At 47.2% G+C, this 18,256-nt stretch overlaps 2 protein-coding genes across 3 annotated transcripts; both read left to right on the top strand.

Moving 5' to 3' along the window:
- Positions 1-1,707: 1,707 nt before the first annotated feature.
- LOC135237636 (activity-dependent neuroprotector homeobox protein-like) lies at positions 1,708-8,734 on the top strand. 2 transcript variants are annotated; one of them, XM_064304951.1, is made up of 5 exons: positions 1,708-2,132; positions 4,024-4,136; positions 4,449-4,541; positions 4,629-7,401; positions 7,468-8,734. In XM_064304951.1, the coding sequence occupies exons 2-4, from the start codon at positions 4,029-4,031 to the stop codon at positions 7,386-7,388; spliced, it is 2,961 nt and encodes a 986-aa protein (XP_064161021.1). In that variant the 5' UTR covers positions 1,708-2,132; positions 4,024-4,028; the 3' UTR covers positions 7,389-7,401; positions 7,468-8,734. The 2 variants fall into 2 exon arrangements, with proteins under 2 accessions (XP_064161021.1, XP_064161020.1); XM_064304950.1 differs by having other exon boundaries at positions 1,709-2,132; positions 4,629-8,734.
- A 143-nt stretch (positions 8,735-8,877) lies between these two features.
- LOC135237638 (partitioning defective 6 homolog beta-like) lies at positions 8,878-15,634 on the top strand. The gene is made up of 3 exons (XM_064304952.1): positions 8,878-11,630; positions 13,256-13,478; positions 14,627-15,634. The coding sequence occupies exons 1-3, from the start codon at positions 11,568-11,570 to the stop codon at positions 15,373-15,375; spliced, it is 1,035 nt and encodes a 344-aa protein (XP_064161022.1). The 5' UTR covers positions 8,878-11,567; the 3' UTR covers positions 15,376-15,634.
- Positions 15,635-18,256: the final 2,622 nt, after the last annotated feature.

Genomic DNA, 18,256 nt, shown 5'->3' on the forward strand with positions numbered 1-18,256 from the left:
GTCTCATCTGAGACTCAAACCTACAACACTGTAATAATGAGCTGAGTGTCACACCTACTTGACCACACAACCACCCAGACATGTTGAGTAATCAATTAGCTGATTGATTACCTAATACTGGTAAGTAACAGAGAAAATAGGAGTGTGTTCAAGATGCAAAATGCATTGCTACATTTTTCCATGGTTTACCTGAACCTTACATTCACTCTAAATGGTTTGCAACGCTTGGCAGCGATCTTTGACAAATGTTTGGCTCCATTTTGGCAGGCATGCTGGGGATGTATGATGTGACCACTGGTTTAACCTACAGCAGTAAATGACGTATTAGTGGAACAGTGTCACACGCCACACAGAATTGCCCTATCAGCAGCCATAATGCTCTGCAACTGGATATTTAATGCAGCATTATCTCAGATCATAATAGTTTTCAAGGGATTTCTCATCTTGAATACAGCCTAACTAGATAGGCAGACAGAACAGAGGCTGCTGTAGGGTAGTTGCCATTCTTAGTTGAGCTAGGGGCATAATGTGGCATGGTATGTGTTTGTTGTTTGGGGTGAAAATAAAAGTCCCCGGCCCTGTGTTGTCTTCTGCGGGTACCCACATCTCTCATCAGCAGTGAGGGGGAGGGGCAAGGAGAGGGACAGGCACTGCACCTGGCTGTGGCTCAGGGATGTGGCCCTCCCCACCGCTTCAATAGGGAAGTATAAATCTGTAAGCTTGCATGCATATTTCCATGTTACAGAGAGAGATTCAACAGATTATAAAACAGTACAAATATGATTACATCACTTATTGGACCTTACAAAAACCCAAATCAAAAGGGCACTCTCTCTAGCCTGGAAAATCCACTGAAGGATAACCATCTTGCAAAATTGTAAACACAGAAGAACGGTGAGAGAGTACAGACTTCGGGAGCATAGGCTGGCTGTGGAGACTGACAGACACCAGCACACCTGTCACCACAGACATAGCAGGTTGTGCTCACTGTGCTCACAAAAGATGGAAACTGAGCCTCACATCCTAAATGTGGAAAATACAGTTCAACAAGCCATATACTTCCCCACAATAATAAAGGTGTTAATAAATTAAAAAAAGGTGTTATTTCCTTAAAGACAGCCCACATATATCTTGGACAAAAAGATGACAAAAGATGATATCTGCTGGGGTGTAACTTTAACAAAACTGTATGGGTCAAAAAGATCTGTCTTCTGACTGTTAAAACAACCTCACTGATAGCAGCTGTCTTGGTCTGAACCACACAGATCAATGGTGACCCAAGTTGTGGCCCGGGGTAAGAATGACACGTGATCCCCCTTCTAAGGAAAGAAGTCCAGGAGAGTATGGCACCATGATAAGTACTGCATGCAGGGGATGTTATGAGGCACGGTACACATCCGAGATTCTGTCACAGGCAGGCGCCAGCTGCGTTTCACCACTATTTTCTGTTACATAGACAAGTTCGAGCTCAGTCAAGGCGCCCCCTACTGGCCTTTTTGACACGAACAGCTTTAGGCGTGTTACACCGTTTCGCATCTCAAAAAAATAAACTGCACAGGAATTAGACAAACTGAAGAAGTCTGAGTTCGAAGCCATTACGGGTCGTATATTCAGCCGAGAGTGTGTGAATCGCTTACATTCTCGCCTAAACGATTTGATGGCTCAACTGCTCTCTGTCTGCACAATAAGTTGTTTTATGCAAATTGCATATGTCACTTCCGCTCTTTTTCCTGCGCCATTTTGGACAGATCTGATGCTGGGACAGGGTGTATTGTCCGTGGAAAAAGATAAAATATTGGTCATTTTGAAATAATTACATTGTGGGTATATTATTCAGCTCGTTGTTTCTGACCCCGTTAGAGATCATTTGCAATGGCCTGCCAGCAACAAGGAATATGATTTCCCCCATTAGCTAATTATATGAAAGATAGTGAGCGAATGAGTTGCTGCTGCTTTACTTCATCGCCGGCAGCCAAAAAGAGAGCAAACAGTGAGCGGAGACTGAGTTGCTCCTTCGGGCCGGTGTGTCATCTTGTCATCCTGGTAGTCCACTGAGCAAGGGGACTGAAAACAGCCATCTGCTACGGTTGGCTTCTTACGGAGTGTCTAAACGCCCAAGCTCCCTCTGCCAGGTAAATATGCCCAGCGTTGCGATCAGTAGCATACGACCACACTTGCATTTATTCCGTTCGGGCAGTACATTACGGGTAAACTGGGGTCGCCGCTGCAGCTTAGACTCTGCCCGTAAATCTGCACTCTGCAGTTTCTAAGCTTCACGTTATCTCGCTAACGTTAGCACAAAACACGTATTGCTTCTGTAATCGTTAACGTTAGACTATGATTTATTTGTATCGTTGTTTTGCGCTCTAATTACCTTGGTAGTTAACTGCGGGTTCTTCAGTTGTCACTATAACACTAGCAAACGTTAGATTTGCTAGAATAGCCTATCACACTGGAACACAGATAGCTAGAATAGCCTATAGCTAACTATAGCTAGAACCCTGAAGTAACTGTTAGCGAGCTAGCTCGCGAGCTAGGGACAATCGCACTGTTCCCTAGTAACTGCAAGCTAGCTGGCTAGCATACAGACCGCAGATGGATGTCAGCCATTAGTTTCGTTATAAACAGTAACTTAAGTTCTCACATCACTGCCTTTGATAAAACTAACCGCCCTTAGCGAGAGAAACATGAGGCAAACATTGTCGGACAGTCTAACCCGTCCAACCAAATCTATACAATCAGCAAATACTGAGCAATAATTATTTAGGGACGCATATCAGTAGACTGGGCACTTCAGACAGGCTCATTGACTTTGCCTGGATTGGGTTTAAATAGCTTGGTAACGCCAAATCTGTGTCATCCATCAGACAACGTAATTTGACGTGCTTCCCAGTTTGTAAAACAGGACGACTGTTTTTCTCATCGTACAGCAGAAAGCAACTGAGCCATTAAAATGTCATGACCAACAGCCATTTCCTACACGACTCCACCTGCGAGTCTGCGCGTTGCTTGGCGCAGAAGCAGCTAAAGCATCCCCGCTGGCTGCGGACATTATCTGGCTTCGCTGATTCAGTAGGAGGCGCCATTCCGTGACCACATGGGGATGTGAAACTAAATCTTGTATAGCCCTCTGTAGCGCCATCTACCAATTATAGGAGCAAGCCAGCCGTGCAGTGAGTGCCTGTACCATGCTGTACTCTACCACATGCACAATGGTGCTCCAAAGAGAATCCTTGTCAGCCAATGAAAGTGTTGCGAGTCCACAGCTATGGATCACAGTGTTGGGGTTTGGCCCTCAAAGCAGGGAGGTTGTGTTCCATACTTGGGGGCACCCCCCCATCCCCATTATACATTTCCTGCCCTCAGTGTGGCAATGAATAATCCAGCTGTGTATCTGTGCTGTTAATTGCAGAGGGTGTAAGTCTGCACTCACTCAGAGTGTTGCCGATTGTATAGGATCTACGCTTGCTGTTGCTTGTAAGTGCAGCTGTGGATGGTATAGGATGTAGGGCTGCGTTCACTTTGAATAATGTGATGCTGCTGGTGTATAGTGTAAGGCTTCACTCACTGTGAATCCCAGTGGATGTGTGCAGAGTAGGAGTGTGATTTATTTCTCCCAGCTCTTAATAAAGATGTGACTGTGTCAGGGCGCAACCTCTGATGCAGGCATAGATACTGGGGCAGAGGGAGAGAAGAAGGGGGTTTTTGTGTGGGGTTAGGGTGTGATCTTTTGGTGTGCAGGTAAGATTCGGTTATGAGGTAGTGGTGTTGAGTTGTTTGGCGGTGGGATTGGTGTTCGGTTCTTTGGTGTGGGGTAGTTATGTGATGTTTTGTCTGAGGTGGTTGTATTTGTTTGGTTGTGAGGTGTGGGTGTAGGGTTGTTTTTGGCTGTTTGGGGGTGATGGGGTATTTGGTTTGTCTGTGGGGTGAAATAGGATTGTTTAGGTGTATATTGGGGTTTGGTTGTTGGTGTGTGGTGTGGTGGTTTAATGTTTCTCTATTTCTCTTCCTGTTTGGGGGCAGAGAGCATGTTTCAGCTCCCGGTGAATAACCTGACCAGCTTGCGCAAAGCCAGGAAGAATGTGAAGAAAGTGCTGGGGGATATTGGTTTGGAGTACTGCAAGGATCACATCCAGGTAAGAGTCTGCCTCACTGAGCCTGTGCAGCTGGTCATAGGTTCCAATCCTGGGGGAAACATAACTGGACCATGTTCATCAAGCTGTAGTCCATATAACCTGTAGGGTTCACAGAGGTGCAAAGTTGTTAGCTTCTTGGCTAGCCTATTTGGCTATTCACTAGCCTAGCTTAGTGAATAATTTAAAAAGTTGTTATAGCAGGTCAATAAATGTGGATGTGGACTGTTTTAATGTGCTATGAATTCCTGTGTCTGTTATCTGTCCTGGTTTCTGTGTCTGATTAGAATCTGTTTGATACTCGTATTCTTGCAGGATTTCAAAGAGTTTGGCCCCAATGAATTCTACGTGAAGAACACCAGTTGGGAAGATGTGTGCATGTGGGAACCGTCGTCCACGAAGCCGCAGGTGAGACAGAAACTGTGTCTTATCGCCCAGTTCTGACAGTGCTGACTTTCAGGACTCTGTGCTTATTTTTGTTCCTGTGTGTTTCAGGACTATCGCTCCAAGCCCTTCTGCTGCTCCGGCTGCTCCTTCTCCTCCAGGTTCTTCTCGGCCTATCACAGTCACTTCCGCAATGTGCACAGCAGTGACTATGAGAGCCACATCCTGCTCAACTGCTCGTACTGCACCTACAACGGCAACAAGCAGGCCCTGGAGATGCACATGAAGCTGTTCCACGCGGCCAACAACGTGGTGAGGCAGGGCGTGGCCAGGCAGGGCGTGGCCGGCGCCCTGAAGGACATGGGTGTCAGTCGCAAGCCCCGCCCTCTGGAAGGGACGGAGCAAGCCGTGTACTACTGCAAGAAGTGCACGTACCGTGACCCGCTGTACAACGTCGTGCGCAAGCACATCTACCGCGAGCACTTCCAGCACGTGGCCACGCCCTACGTCGCCAGGGGCCCCGCCGACAGGTCCGTCAACGGAGGGGCGGGGCCAGCGGGGGGCTCGGGGCGGGCCGACGCCCTGCACTGCAAGCGCTGTCTCTTCGTCCCGCGAACGCTGGAGGCGCTGGTGCAGCACGTGATCGAGGACCACGAGCGCATCGGCTACCAGGTCACCGCCATGATCGGACATGTCAACGTGGCCCGCGCCGCGCCCTTATCGCTCGTCTCGCCCAAAACCTCGGTTTTAGCGGCAGGGGGGGTGGGGCAGAAGGGTGTGATGGCAGGAGGGGCGGGGCAGAAGGGCGTGGTGGTAGGCGGGGCTGGGCTGAAGGGCGTGGTGGCGGGAGGGGCGGGGCAGAAGGGCGTGGCGGCGGCCATACGCACTCTGACACCGCAGCAGCTGAGCCGCTTGGTGCCGGTAGGGGCGGGGCTCAAGCCCGGCCTTTTTGCTCTGAAGGGTGGGGGGCTGCAGCCCCTCTCCTCCGCCCCCCCGCAGGTACGCATCACGTTGCCCGGCGCCGCGCAGGTGTCCGCCCCGCTCCAGTCCCTCGCCGCCAAGCAGCTCTTTCAGACGGACGGGGGCATCGGCGCGCGGCTCGGCCTGGGGGCCTCCTCTTCGTCCTCCTCCTCCTCCTTGCTCTCGCTCACGTCCCGGCTGCAGCCCAAAAAGGCGGGGAGCCCGTCAGTCAACACCTCGTACACGCAGAAGTGGAAGATCTGCACCATCTGCAACGAGCTGTTCCCGGAGAACGTGTACAGCGCCCACTTCGAGAAGGAGCACAAGGCCCAGAAGGTGCGCGCGGTGGCCAGCTACATCATGAAGATCCACAACTTCACCAGCAAGTGTCTGTACTGCAACCGTTACCTGCCCAGCGACACGCTGCTCAACCACATGCTGATCCACGGCCTGGCCTGCCCGCACTGCCTCGCCACCTTCAACGACGTGGAGCGGCTGGTGGCGCACGTCCGCCAGCTCCACCCGGGCGAGGCCGTGGGCAACCGCACTGACTCCCCGCTGACCTTCGACCTCACGCTGCAGCACGGCGAGCCCAAGAACGTGCAGCTGGTGGTCACCACGTACTGCAACAGCGTGCGCGACGCCCCCCAGGACCTGGCCGCCTTCCACGCCCAGAACAGCGCCACGCTGGACAGGAGGGCGCCCCCTAAAGGGGCGGAGGGCCAGGACGGCGGGGGCGCGGCCAAGCGGGCCGCCGCGCCCCACAAAAAGGACGCGGGCAAGACGCTGTGCCCGCTCTGCTTCTCCATCCTCAAGGGCCCCATCTCGGACTCGCTGGCCCAGCACCTGCGGGTGCGGCACCAGGTGATCCAGACCGTGCACCCCGTGGAGAAGAAGCTGACCTACAAGTGTATCCACTGCCTGGGCGTGTACACCAGCAACATGACGGCCTCCACCATCACCCTGCACCTGGTGCACTGCCGGGGGGTGGGCCGGGCTTCCAACGGCCCCGACGCCCCGCTCGCGTCTGCCGCCGAGCCCCCCGACCCGGCCCCCGCCAAGAGGCGCAGGACCGAGGAGCACGGAGCCGGCGAAGCGGAGGACCCCGCCTCCCTGCCGCTGGACCCCCGCGCGCGGGAGGGGGAATCGTACGAGCAGGGCAAGGCCTTCCTCACCAGCTACTTCCACCGGCAGCCGTACCCGTCGCTGCGGGAGGTGGAGAGGCTGGCCTCCACGCTCTGGCTGTGGAAGTCGGACGTGGCGAGCCACTTCGCCAACCGCCAGCGCGCCTGCATGCAGGACTGCCGCGCCCGGAAGCCCACCGTGCTGCTGGGCTTCAACATGCGCCAGCTCAGCCGCCTGCGCCACAGCATGAGCTTCAACCCCGTCTACCTCTACCGCGACCGCGACGAGGGCGAGCCCCGGCCCCGCGCGCCCGGCCCCAGCCAGCAGGGGGAGCCCAGGCCCAGAGAGCCCGTCAGAGGCGGCCCCGCAGTGAATTCTGGGAACTGCCCTGAGCCCATTTCCCTGGACACAGAGAGTGAGTCAGAGGGGGAGGGGGAGAAGGAGGGGGAGGAGAGGGGGCGGAGTGCAGTGGGTTGCTCCACAGACAGCAGGACTCCTGTAGGGGACCTGACAGAGGCAGGCGGGCAGGAGGCGGAGCAGACGAAGGCCTCCAGGACTGTGGGTGGAGCTAGTGAGGGTGGAGAGGCTGCCGGCCTGGGTTCGGAGGAGACCCCCTGGCGGGGAGCTGAGAACGGGTACGGACCGGAGGGGCCCGAGGGCTGTGCCGGGTTGCCGGCCCTGCCAGACGGGCTGGATTTAGGAGTGCGGAAGTCCATGGATGGGGCAGCAGAGCCAGTAACCACCCCGCTCAGTGCACCAGTGGGCTTGAGTGGCCAACACACGTGAGACACGCGTTGGCGTGCGACAGACCTCGAACCCAGAACCAGCCCGCATCACCAGGGCTGATGGCCGACATGGCGGGCAGGAGGAGGAGGAGGGAGGTGATGGCAGTCCCTGATTGGCTGGCCCATGGGGTGATCCTGGAAGTGGCAGCTGTGGCTGTGTTATACTGCCTTCCAGTGGTCGTACTGGAGCTAACATGGTAAAGGAAATCAAAATATTTCTGAAACTATGCTGAAGATGCAACAATGGTACAGAAAGCTGTGCCTTCAGTTTTGTTTTACTTGATTAAAGTGTTTATTCTACCACCAGATTGTTGCAAGGGTACTGGCTTAAAGGTTATGTTTTTGAAAAAAAGAAAGATTTAAGCCTCTACTTTTTTCATATAGTCTTACATAATGATGTATATATATATATTTGTAGTCTTTCAGAAATTTGAGGAGACATGGCTGTGTTCTCCATGTTTGGGCTTCTGTGCACTCATTGGTTCTTATGAGTAAACAGTGCTGTAGTGTCTTGTCTTATTTTATTTGATTCTTTTTTTAAAAAAAAACAGAACTACAGTATGTTACAAAATGATTGGTTAACATGCATAAAGTGCAGTTTAAACAACCATAAGGCCTTTATTTTCGTTTTGGTTTGTTATTTTTGCTGTTCTTGGAAAATGGTTGTCTGGACGTTTTCTGTAGCAGTGGTTCCCGAATTTGTTCCCAACCCACTGCGTATGCTGGCTTTGGCTGAAATTGACTGATTAAGGCTGTTAGATGTGTTTAAATTACACTATGCTTTTCCCTTTAAATTTGTTTAAAAATTTGTTTCCCTTCAATTTGTTTGAAGGGCAAATTATAGTAAATGGAACTCTTTCGACTCTATTTAATTTCTGTGACCACATGTCTACTTTTTCAGCAGTTTGGATCCAGTTGATTTCAAATCAGTCTAACGGAATCAATTAAAAATGGCATCTCTTTCCAGGACAATCATTTGCTCATGTTCCGTTACCAGCGTACACAGTGGGTCCCCTGGACTGAGATTGAGAACCACTTTTCTACAGCATGTGTGATGTGCTTGATTCAGGACTGTTTTGACCATGTGGGTCTAAGACGGTTATTCCAGAGGTCTGTAGTACTTAAGAGTCAAAACCAGGTTTGACATGATCCTATCAGAGTGCTGCAACTTACCAAATATTGAAACTTAAAAATATATATATATTTAAGACCTGTGCTTAACGTTTTAAACATCGATCAATAATGTGGCACCGTAATATGTATGTACGTGTTAATTTGCGATATTTTTATCCTAATTTTCCTTTCTCCATCTAAGCACTTCTGAACAATAAAAGGTGTTATGCACTGCCTAGTTCCTCCCATCAGATATATTTAGTGTTGAACAGAAACAAAAGCACACCATTTACACTGAATCACAGTCAACTTCCTGAATATAGATGGACTGGGATCGCCTAGGGATCCCCCGGGGATGATCTGTAGGAAGTCGTTGTGGAGAGGCACGTCTGGGCTGCTCTGCTTGCCCTGTTGCCTCTGCGACCCTGAAATGGACCAAGTGGTTTGAAAAGGGATGGATGGATGGATCTTTTTCGCCTGTAGTCAAAACAAACTTCTTGTTTTGTTTTTTTTAGAAATTAAACTGCAGGAGTGTTTTAAGCTTCTTTTAGTCTCTAGAGTTTAAAATAGTTCTAACGTGTTTTTAACCCGTGTCTGGAAAAGAGACCAGCAGATGGAGAATACCTCCAGCACCATGCAGTAATGTGTGTTTATTCATCAATTTAACTGCTGTGCATGGTGGGAAAGCTCTATCCACGTGACTCCATAATCAAAGGCTTCAAGTGTAGAGAATTGTTTATATGTAAAAAATATTCGTATAGGCAGAATTTTTAGCCCTTAATTGAAAGTTGTTTGAAGAAATGTACATTTACAAAAAAAAAGAAGATTTTGAATTTGTGTTCTTTTAAAAAAAATTTTGTCTTTGGGTTGAAGTCCTGATCGTTCTTCACACTTTACACGTAACTCTCAAGCCAAGGTTTTAAGGGACGGTTCACTTTTTACTTAAAACATACACAACTGAAATTTTTTTTTTTGCCCAGACAGTTTTCGTGTCATAAAAGGTATTGTACACTACATGGTCAAAAGTATGTGGACACCCGAACATCACACACACGTTCTTGTTGAACATCTCTTTCCAAAACCATGGACCTTCCTTTGGTGCTATAACAGCTTCCACTCTTCAGTGCTTTCCACTAGATTTTGGAACATGACTTGGGGATTTCGCTGACATTCAGCCGCAAGAGCATTAGTGAGAAAGGGGACTGATGTTAGGCGCTAAGGCCTGGCTTGTAGTCGGCATTCCAGTTCATCCCAAAGGTGTTCGATGTGTTTGGGGTCAGGGCTCTGTGCAGGCCAGTCAAGTTCTTCCTCACCAAACTCGACAAACCATTACTTTATGGACCTCACTTTGTGCACAGGGACGTTGTCATGCTGAAACAGGAAAGAGCCTTCCCCAAACTTCTGCCACAAAGTTGGAAGCACACAATTCTCTAGAATGTCATTGTATGCTTTAGCATTAAGATTTTCCTTCACTGGAACTAAGGTGCCTTGCCCAAACCACGAAAAACAGCCCCAGATTTGGGGTAGGTAGTGTTCTCTTGGCATTCGCCAAACCCAGATTTGTCCGTCACACTGCCAGATAGTGAAGCATGATTCATCACTACAGAGAATGAGCTTCCACTGCTCCAGAGTCCAATGGCAGTGTGCTTTGCACCCCTCCAGCCGATGCTTGGAATTGTGTGTGGTGATCTTAGGCTTGTGTGTGGTTGTTCAGCCATGGAAACCCACTTCAAGTTCCCGACAAACAGTTCTTGCTAACGTTTCTTCCAGAGGCAGTCTGGAACATGGTAGTGAATATTGCAAGCGAGTACAGATTACTCTTACGCACTGGCGGCCCTGCTCTGTGAGCTTGTGTGGCCCACCGCTCTGCGGCTAAGCTGTTGTACCTCCTAGATGTTTTCACTTCACAATAACAGCACTTTGTTGGCCAGGGCAGCTCTAGCAGGACAGAAATATGATGAACTGACTTGTTGGAAAGGTGGCTTTCTATGACAGTGCCATATCGGAAGTCACTGAGCTCTTCAGTACGACCCATTCTATTGCCAATGTTTTCTTATGGGGATTGCATGGCTGTATGCTTGATTTTATACACCTGTTAGCAATGCTTGTAGCTGAAATAGGCGCTCGGAGGCGCCCACTAATTAGAAGGGGTGTCCACATACTTTTGGGCATGGCCATGTAGTTCATTTAGCAAAGTTTCTGACGATCCTCTTAACATGCCGACTACACTACCCACCACAAGATGGCGTGAAAGTTATTGCCGTTCATAAAAAAAAATTTATTTAGGATGTAAATCCTGAATTTCCTTAAATTTGACCTATTTGCTCTTATAAAATGAAATATATTAGAATGTAGTGCTGTTATAAATGCTAAATCTGTTTTCATACATGTTAAGAAATTAATAAAATAAATTAATCAATTGTTAGAAGGTTTGCAAGCATGGCAAAGTGCATACAAAATATACAGATGTAGGCCAAAGGTATTGCACTTCTTCAACAAATGAAACAAAAGCGCTACAGACAGAATTTCTCCTGATATTCCGGGGGACCGTGTACGATAGGTTGTAGGCAGCGGGATGCAATCCAGACAGCAGTCTGAGCTGTGTGTGCAGACATTGCTTACTGTGCGTAAATTTGTCTCAAAGTAAACATGGAAATGTAGAAGGACCCTTTTCACAAAACTTAGCATCGTTGCACAAATGTCTCCGTTTATACTGTGGGAAAAGCAAGCACTGCAGTGTATGGTGAGGGTATAAAGTGGCGCTCTGGCTACTGTCGCGTTCTAACCTGTCGGGTGCGCGCTTCTTGGAAACAAGTCTACGGTTATGATCAGGTTACCAGGTGCGGTCACTGGCATCATGAGCTCTGAGCTAATTAGATTTTTATGTATGATAATTTGAAAGCAGGTAACTGTCGAGCGAAGGCATCCTCGAAGACGCGCAACGAGCGCAAAGCAAGGGGTTGAAGACATAAAAACCGGACTGTTTCTGAGATTGAATACAGTCGCTGTGTGGGGGCGGATCAGCGAGGACAAGTGCTGGGAAATACTGTGGTCCTGCAAGTGAAAGATGAACAAAAACCACCGAGGGCTAAGCACCGAAACTCCGAGCGCCATGGAGGTGAAGAGCAAGGTGCGGACAAGTACAACATCAAACACTGAACATGATACTCAGCCGAACGGATTTTTTAAATATATATATTTGGAAATTGAAGACGTTATTCGTTCTGTGAATAATAGATGCTAATGGTATTGTGTTTTCAAATTGGTCATTTTCAAATTGAAATCATTTATCCTGCTCCGACTGAAATTGTTAACAGGCGCCGGTCAGCAATAAAGTGAAGCGAGGAGTGAAGGCTCATCCCGCGTGACTGTAAAACTGAATTATTCGTCACTTTGGTCTATTTATCACCCCTTTGATAAACGACGGTCAAGTCATCTCATTTTTAATGTCCTGCGTGATTACATTAAAGACATTGCTGCATGTGCATTCGAGCGTTACGTTGGCTTGTATTTTTTATGTATGGCGGAAACTGATCGGTTTCTGCTGAAATGTCAATAAGTTAAATTAAAAATTATGTTGGCCTACGCTTGTATCATATCATTATTTTTGTTTAAATGGAAGAAACCTCAAGATCGAATATATTGGCTATAATAATAATAATTATTATTATAGGGCCTACATCCCAGGGTGCTTAAATCAATATTTTTCAACATTTGACCCTCAGCGCTGAAACAAAAAAAAAGTGGCAATTAACATGGAGCTTAACTCTTGTAAGCAGGTAACACTAACTAGAGTGAGAATGTCAAAGTGCATCTTTTATTCTCTAAGACTTTTAAGAAAAATATTGTTTTACGAATCAAAATAACGTTTAGTAACTGATTTTAGCACTTTATGCAAAAGCTTAAACAAGTCGTCAAAACTACCATTCTGTGAAAAGGAAAAAAATGTCGTGATAGCGATGAATATAAGGATAGGCTTAAATTCGTTGATGCAGAGCAATCAATACGTTATTATTGTGTTCTTACATAATCATGCATATAGTTATACGTACGTGTCCTGACATGCGTGGTATGCTTTGGAAAACGGCGAATGACACGTTCATTCCTTATGGTGTTTGTGTGTGCAGTAGCCTGCCCTACAGCTTCATGTTTGCTCCTTGGCCCCGGTCCGGCTAATGTCGTTTGACAATCGGGTGTGTTTATCGTTACCGGATCTTATGTTGTGCGTAGACGCACGATTTTTAAAAACCAGTTAAAGTAATGCCATGTTTACTAAAGATTTTAAACTAGCCTTATTAAAGTGATGTTGATATTCATACGTCCGCACTGATTCACAACATGCATGCCAGAAATATCCTATAACGAGTCAATAAAGAGCATACTGCATGTTGGGAGAACTATATTCAGAAAATATGTCCATTTCCAGCATTGGCCTGAACTATTTCCTTAGTTAATTTCCCTTTGCAGGTGCCCTTATTTATGGTGACTTGCATAACTTGCATTTTACATTTCATTTGTAAATACATGGAGTGCCTCTGAAAAGCACTCTGGGGAATCCCATGACAAATCTCTGCTGACTTCAGCAGCTATGGCCAGATTCAATGAACATTTTAGCATATGCATTTTGACAAATTAAATGGGGAAACGTATTGGTTGAAGCAATACCTGAAAAATATGTTTTTAACAAAATGACATGCTTGAATTGGGAACTGTATTGATAAGCACAAAGCATGTTCTCTTGTCTCGCCCCTCCAGTTTGGAGCAGAATACCGGCGGTTCTCGCTGGAGTGGTCAAAGCCGGGTCGATTTGAAGAGTTCTATGGTCTCCTCCAGCACGTGCACCGCATTCCCAATGTGGAGCTGCTGGTGGGCTACGCCGACATCCACGGAGACCTGCTGCCCATCAACAACGACGACAACTACCACAAGGCCCTCTCCACCGCCGGCCCACTGCTGAGGGTTTTCCTGCAGAGAAGAGGTGAGGGTGCATCTGGGGTGGGCAGGACTGCTCTGAGGCTGATGGGGGCAGAGCTAGGAGGAACAGATGAATGGAGAGGGTGGGAGGGGCAAGGTGTTGGCGGAACAGGGGAGTTTCTACGATGAAAACAACGGCTGGGAGAGAAAAAAGAGATGACAAGGACAGGGAAGGAAAGGGAAGAGAGCTGTCCATTAGAGTTTCAGTTGTTCATCTTGTTTACTCAGATGTGATACGGTTGTGACAAATCAAATTTCACCATATCCTATACATGTCAGGAAAAAGATGCGTTTGCTGTTGGGTCAGATTCAAGTATAAATGTTGATTGATCCCAGGTCAAAGTAATGGAGGAAGCATCTCTGGAGCTCAAGTTTAATGTCTTTTAAAGGCCATCCAGACAGGAGTGAATGTATCCTGTTAATTGTCGGTTTACTGCAGGATGTCCTTATTTGACATCATAGTAAGTTTCACTCTACCTGATTGGAGGAGAAGTGCTCGGGGAAGGGCTCTTCCTGTTTAGGAGCTTTCTTCATTTCCCTTTGGTGTGAGCCGGGGTTTGATGTTCATTGGAGAGCAATGGGAGTTCCCTTTGAGTTTTAGCTGTGAATGTGAACACACCTGAAATAAAGAAAAGAGAGCGAGAGTAGAGCAGCTCTCAGTTGGCAGAGGGTAGCCTCCACCCAGAAAGCACCTGCTGTGATTACCTGCTGTCCCCTTACTCACCCTGTCAGTGTCAGTGCAACTCCACTGCCCTGCCCATTCCTTACTCACCCACACCACAATGGAATGTTCCATAAATTTATACTTTTTTGAAAGTATAATTATAACTGTATGTTTTCCTCTATACTGCAAAGTGTAGTATGATGTTATATTTTGATATTATATTTTATTTCAGTATATTCCTAGTATATTCCATTTCCATGAGGTGCTGTTGCCTCGGATACATAAATAATCATGAACATTTAGATTGTTAGTACATGTTTGTTGGTGATTACACACTCTTTTCACAGCGAGTTGGGCAGGAAGACTGTTAGGGGTCTGGTTGCCGTAGTTAAGAGGGTCAGCAGCGTGTGCGAGAGAGCTGGGTGTGTGTGTGTGTGTATTAATCCCGCATTGGGTGCAGTTACTGTCGGTGTTATTTCCCCCGGCAGAGGAAGCAGATGAGTCCTCCTTTGGCTCTCCAGGGCGCTTGAAGAAGAAAGCGGCCCTGCTTCGGCCCGACGGGCAGCGCAAGCAGCCAGCGGTGGCCATCAGCCTGCCGCGGGACTTCCGGCCGGTGTCCTCCATCATCGACGCGGACGTGCTGCCGCACGGCCTGCGCCGGGTTCGGCTGTATCAGCAGGGCCGCGATCGCCCGCTGGGCTTCTACATCCGCGACGGCTCCAGCGTGCGCTTCACGCCGCGCGGCCCGCGCAAGGTCCCGGGCATCTTCATCTCGCGCATGGTGCCCGGCGGGCTGGCCCAGGGCACGGGGCTACTGGCCGTGGATGACGAGGTGCTGGAGGTGAACGGAATCCAGGTGTCGGGGAAGACCCTGGATCAGGTGACGGACATGATGGTGGCCAACAGCCACAGCCTGGTCCTCACGGTGAAGCTCGCCGGCACGCCGTGTCAGGGCTGGGTCAGCGCAGTTCAGCAACCCAGCTGCCCTGCGTCTGCGCGGGCCACGGCCACTCAGGCCACACCCACCGCCTACGCCATCCAGAACTTCCTGTTGGAGGAGCTGGGCTCAGACTCAGCGGAGGAGTGGGAGGATGAGGATGACCTAGTGAAGGAGCTGGGAGCCGAGGTTACTCCCACATTGCCCAGCTACAGCTCACACCTGGACCTGAGGTCTAACAGCAACACAGACTCACTGAGTACTCTTGAAAGTGAAGAGGGGTTTGTCACAAAGCTGTAGTCTCACACATGCAGACAGACTCAAGGCTCATCTACGCTCCATGCGTAGTTGCTGCGGTGCAAAGCCGCATGCACTGCGTCCATTATACCCAGTATGCCTGTGTCCATCTATGTTCATAGTGCCAACTCTATCAAATTTTATGGGGGATGGGGGAAGCTAGAACATGAACAAAGCTATGTGATAAAAACATTTTTTTATGGTAGCCTTGCATCTTGTAAGTCGTTTTGTTATAAAATATAAGCAATATCAATAACAAAATTGCTCCTTATTTCATCATTTATGTACAGAAATGATGTCTTACTCATGATTGAAGCAAAATACAGCTGCATAACAAATGTGGCCTACTGGAAAACCCACGAGAGAAAGAGCACCAAAGGCATGAATGGCTGTTGACACTAGGGCTGTCGACATTGGCCAAAATGACGTTTGACTATTCCTTCTGGAAAACAAGTTAGAATATATTTGAATATACATTACAGTTTTAAATGTTGAATTACATGCCAGTAATTGACCATCTTTCGGACTGTTACTTGCATGTTATGTCCACAAGACGGTGAACCAATACAACGAGAGACATAACTAGCGTAGGTACATTTTATTTGAACATAATCATGAACGCAGTCAAGTTGAAAAACAAGATGTTAACAAGAACATTGGAGATGGTTTATAAGATCAAGGAACCAGGGATAAAATGAAAACGCGATGTCTGTCACATAACAGCACAGCAAGGACCCACATGACCCAGCCACTTCCATTTTCAGCAGAGCAGGCGTTAAAATGCAAGACTTATTTTTGGCTTAACACAACCCGAGCTGCAACACATGCTGCATTTCTTTCGTTCACGTTCAAGTGTTTATTTTCACGCTCGAATGTCATTTTTTAAAAACAATTTGAATAGCATTTGAATATCAAACCATTATTTGACAGCTCTAGTTGACACAATCTACAGGCTGCACTGCCTCATACCACTTATGCACTGTGGCAGCTCCACATGTAGTGTAGATGTGGCTTTACGTGCTCATGCACGCATGCACACACATATACACACGCACACATAGTAAATAGGCACACACATATACACACACACACATACACACACACATACACACACGTACACATACACACACACTGTCTTGTGTTCTGAGTGCTCTGGGGTGGGGTGGATCTGTTCCTGCATTATTAAGGTGCTGCTAGAAATTGCAGAGCCATTTCACCCCCAGACAGGTTTGCATGTTCTTTTCTGGAGCATTATGGGAAATGTTCCTCAAGCATAAGGACCATGCAGAACCAGAACATCAGGTTCCTATTCAGAGGAAACGGCATGGTCTCGTCCTGACAGACAGCCAATCCAAAATTATGTGTTGAAGTCCTCCTCCTCTGTCCCAATCAATTCCTGTGCTTGCAGTGTACACGGCCATTGGAATGTATTTTCTGCAGCCTGGAGAGATCTGAGCAGTAGTCTGGAGCTGATCAGCGCTCAAACTCTCAGTCTGACAGCAAACATTTTCTCTACATTCCTAGCTTTGACTGTTCACCAGTTTTTCTCCGTCAGTTTTAATGTCAGCTCGGAAAACACAAGATTGTCATCCATATAGTTCCTGAAGATTTTATTCCACAAAGTAGTGCTTCTTGGAAACACTGAAAACAGCAGAAAGTTAATTTACTTTCTCAAATCTCACATTACACCACTTTACATCTGCATGTACCTTATCTGACATCATGTTACTTTATATCTTACTGAAAAGAATAAGAGCTCACACACTCACACTCAGACACACTAAAACTCACACAGGTAATGTTCCTTTCTCTCAGATGCAATCACACTCACACACACGCCCAGACAAACATTCACAACAGCACTTATCAGTCAATACTGGCCTTTTATAGTCTCAAAAAATAAGAACAGGCTAATGTGGTATTGTGCCTTATACACCACCATGTGGCCATGATATAAAATGACCCTTATAAATTGGAAATATGCAACAGTTCACAAACTGTCCAACTGTGTATAGGCTCATTCCATGTCAAAACATACAGAAAGGTGGAATTCAACACACACTGTCTCAGATTGTTCTGAAATGCTTTCTATTGTTAGAAAAAGATATGGTTAGCATAACGGTCTATAAAATTATCTCGTAATTTTATTTAAGAGTAAACAAGCTAATTGACTGCACTTAAACTGGACATTTTAATTCGGTAATGTTTGCGGAGTATTCTTTAAATATAGTACCCAACATTCGATTTGGACCAAAGTCATTCCTGTTAATGAATATTATATGAATACTACCCAGTTAAAATGTACAATTTGGTTGCAGCCAATTAACTTTATCTGAGATTATATTTTGACAAAATGTTACAGGTCTGCTAACTGTATCCATTTCTAACAATACAAAGTATTTCAGAACAATCTGAGATGGTGGGTGTCACGGGGTGTGATTTGACTTGTAATTACTATGCTGTTTTTTCTCACAGCCAATATCTTAATCATTAAACGTTGTTGAAAACTATTTTTGTACTTTCACATATTCAACTTAATGCATGTTTCACTCATTTGCTGAATGCACAATATTTATTCATCATGGAAAACATAACATGCCTGACAAACAATCAGATGTGTCGAATGTAGTCCCCTTTATGCACTACTACTCAGATAGCAGCTCATTTGATGCTGGACATGGAAGTTTTTGGTAAAAAAACAAAAAAAAAAACAAAACCAGAATTACAGAGGCAGATGTGCAGTGGTTAGCACTGCTGTCTTGCAAGTTACTGGGTTTGAGCCCTAGCTAGTCGGATCCTCTCTATGTGCAGTTTGCATGTTCTCCCCATGTTCACGTGGGTTTCCTCTGGGTACTTCAGTTTCCTCCTACACCAAACGATGTCA

This window comes from Anguilla rostrata, chromosome 13, assembly GCF_018555375.3.
Source record: "Anguilla rostrata isolate EN2019 chromosome 13, ASM1855537v3, whole genome shotgun sequence".
Taxonomy (NCBI): Eukaryota; Metazoa; Chordata; class Actinopteri; order Anguilliformes; family Anguillidae; genus Anguilla; species Anguilla rostrata.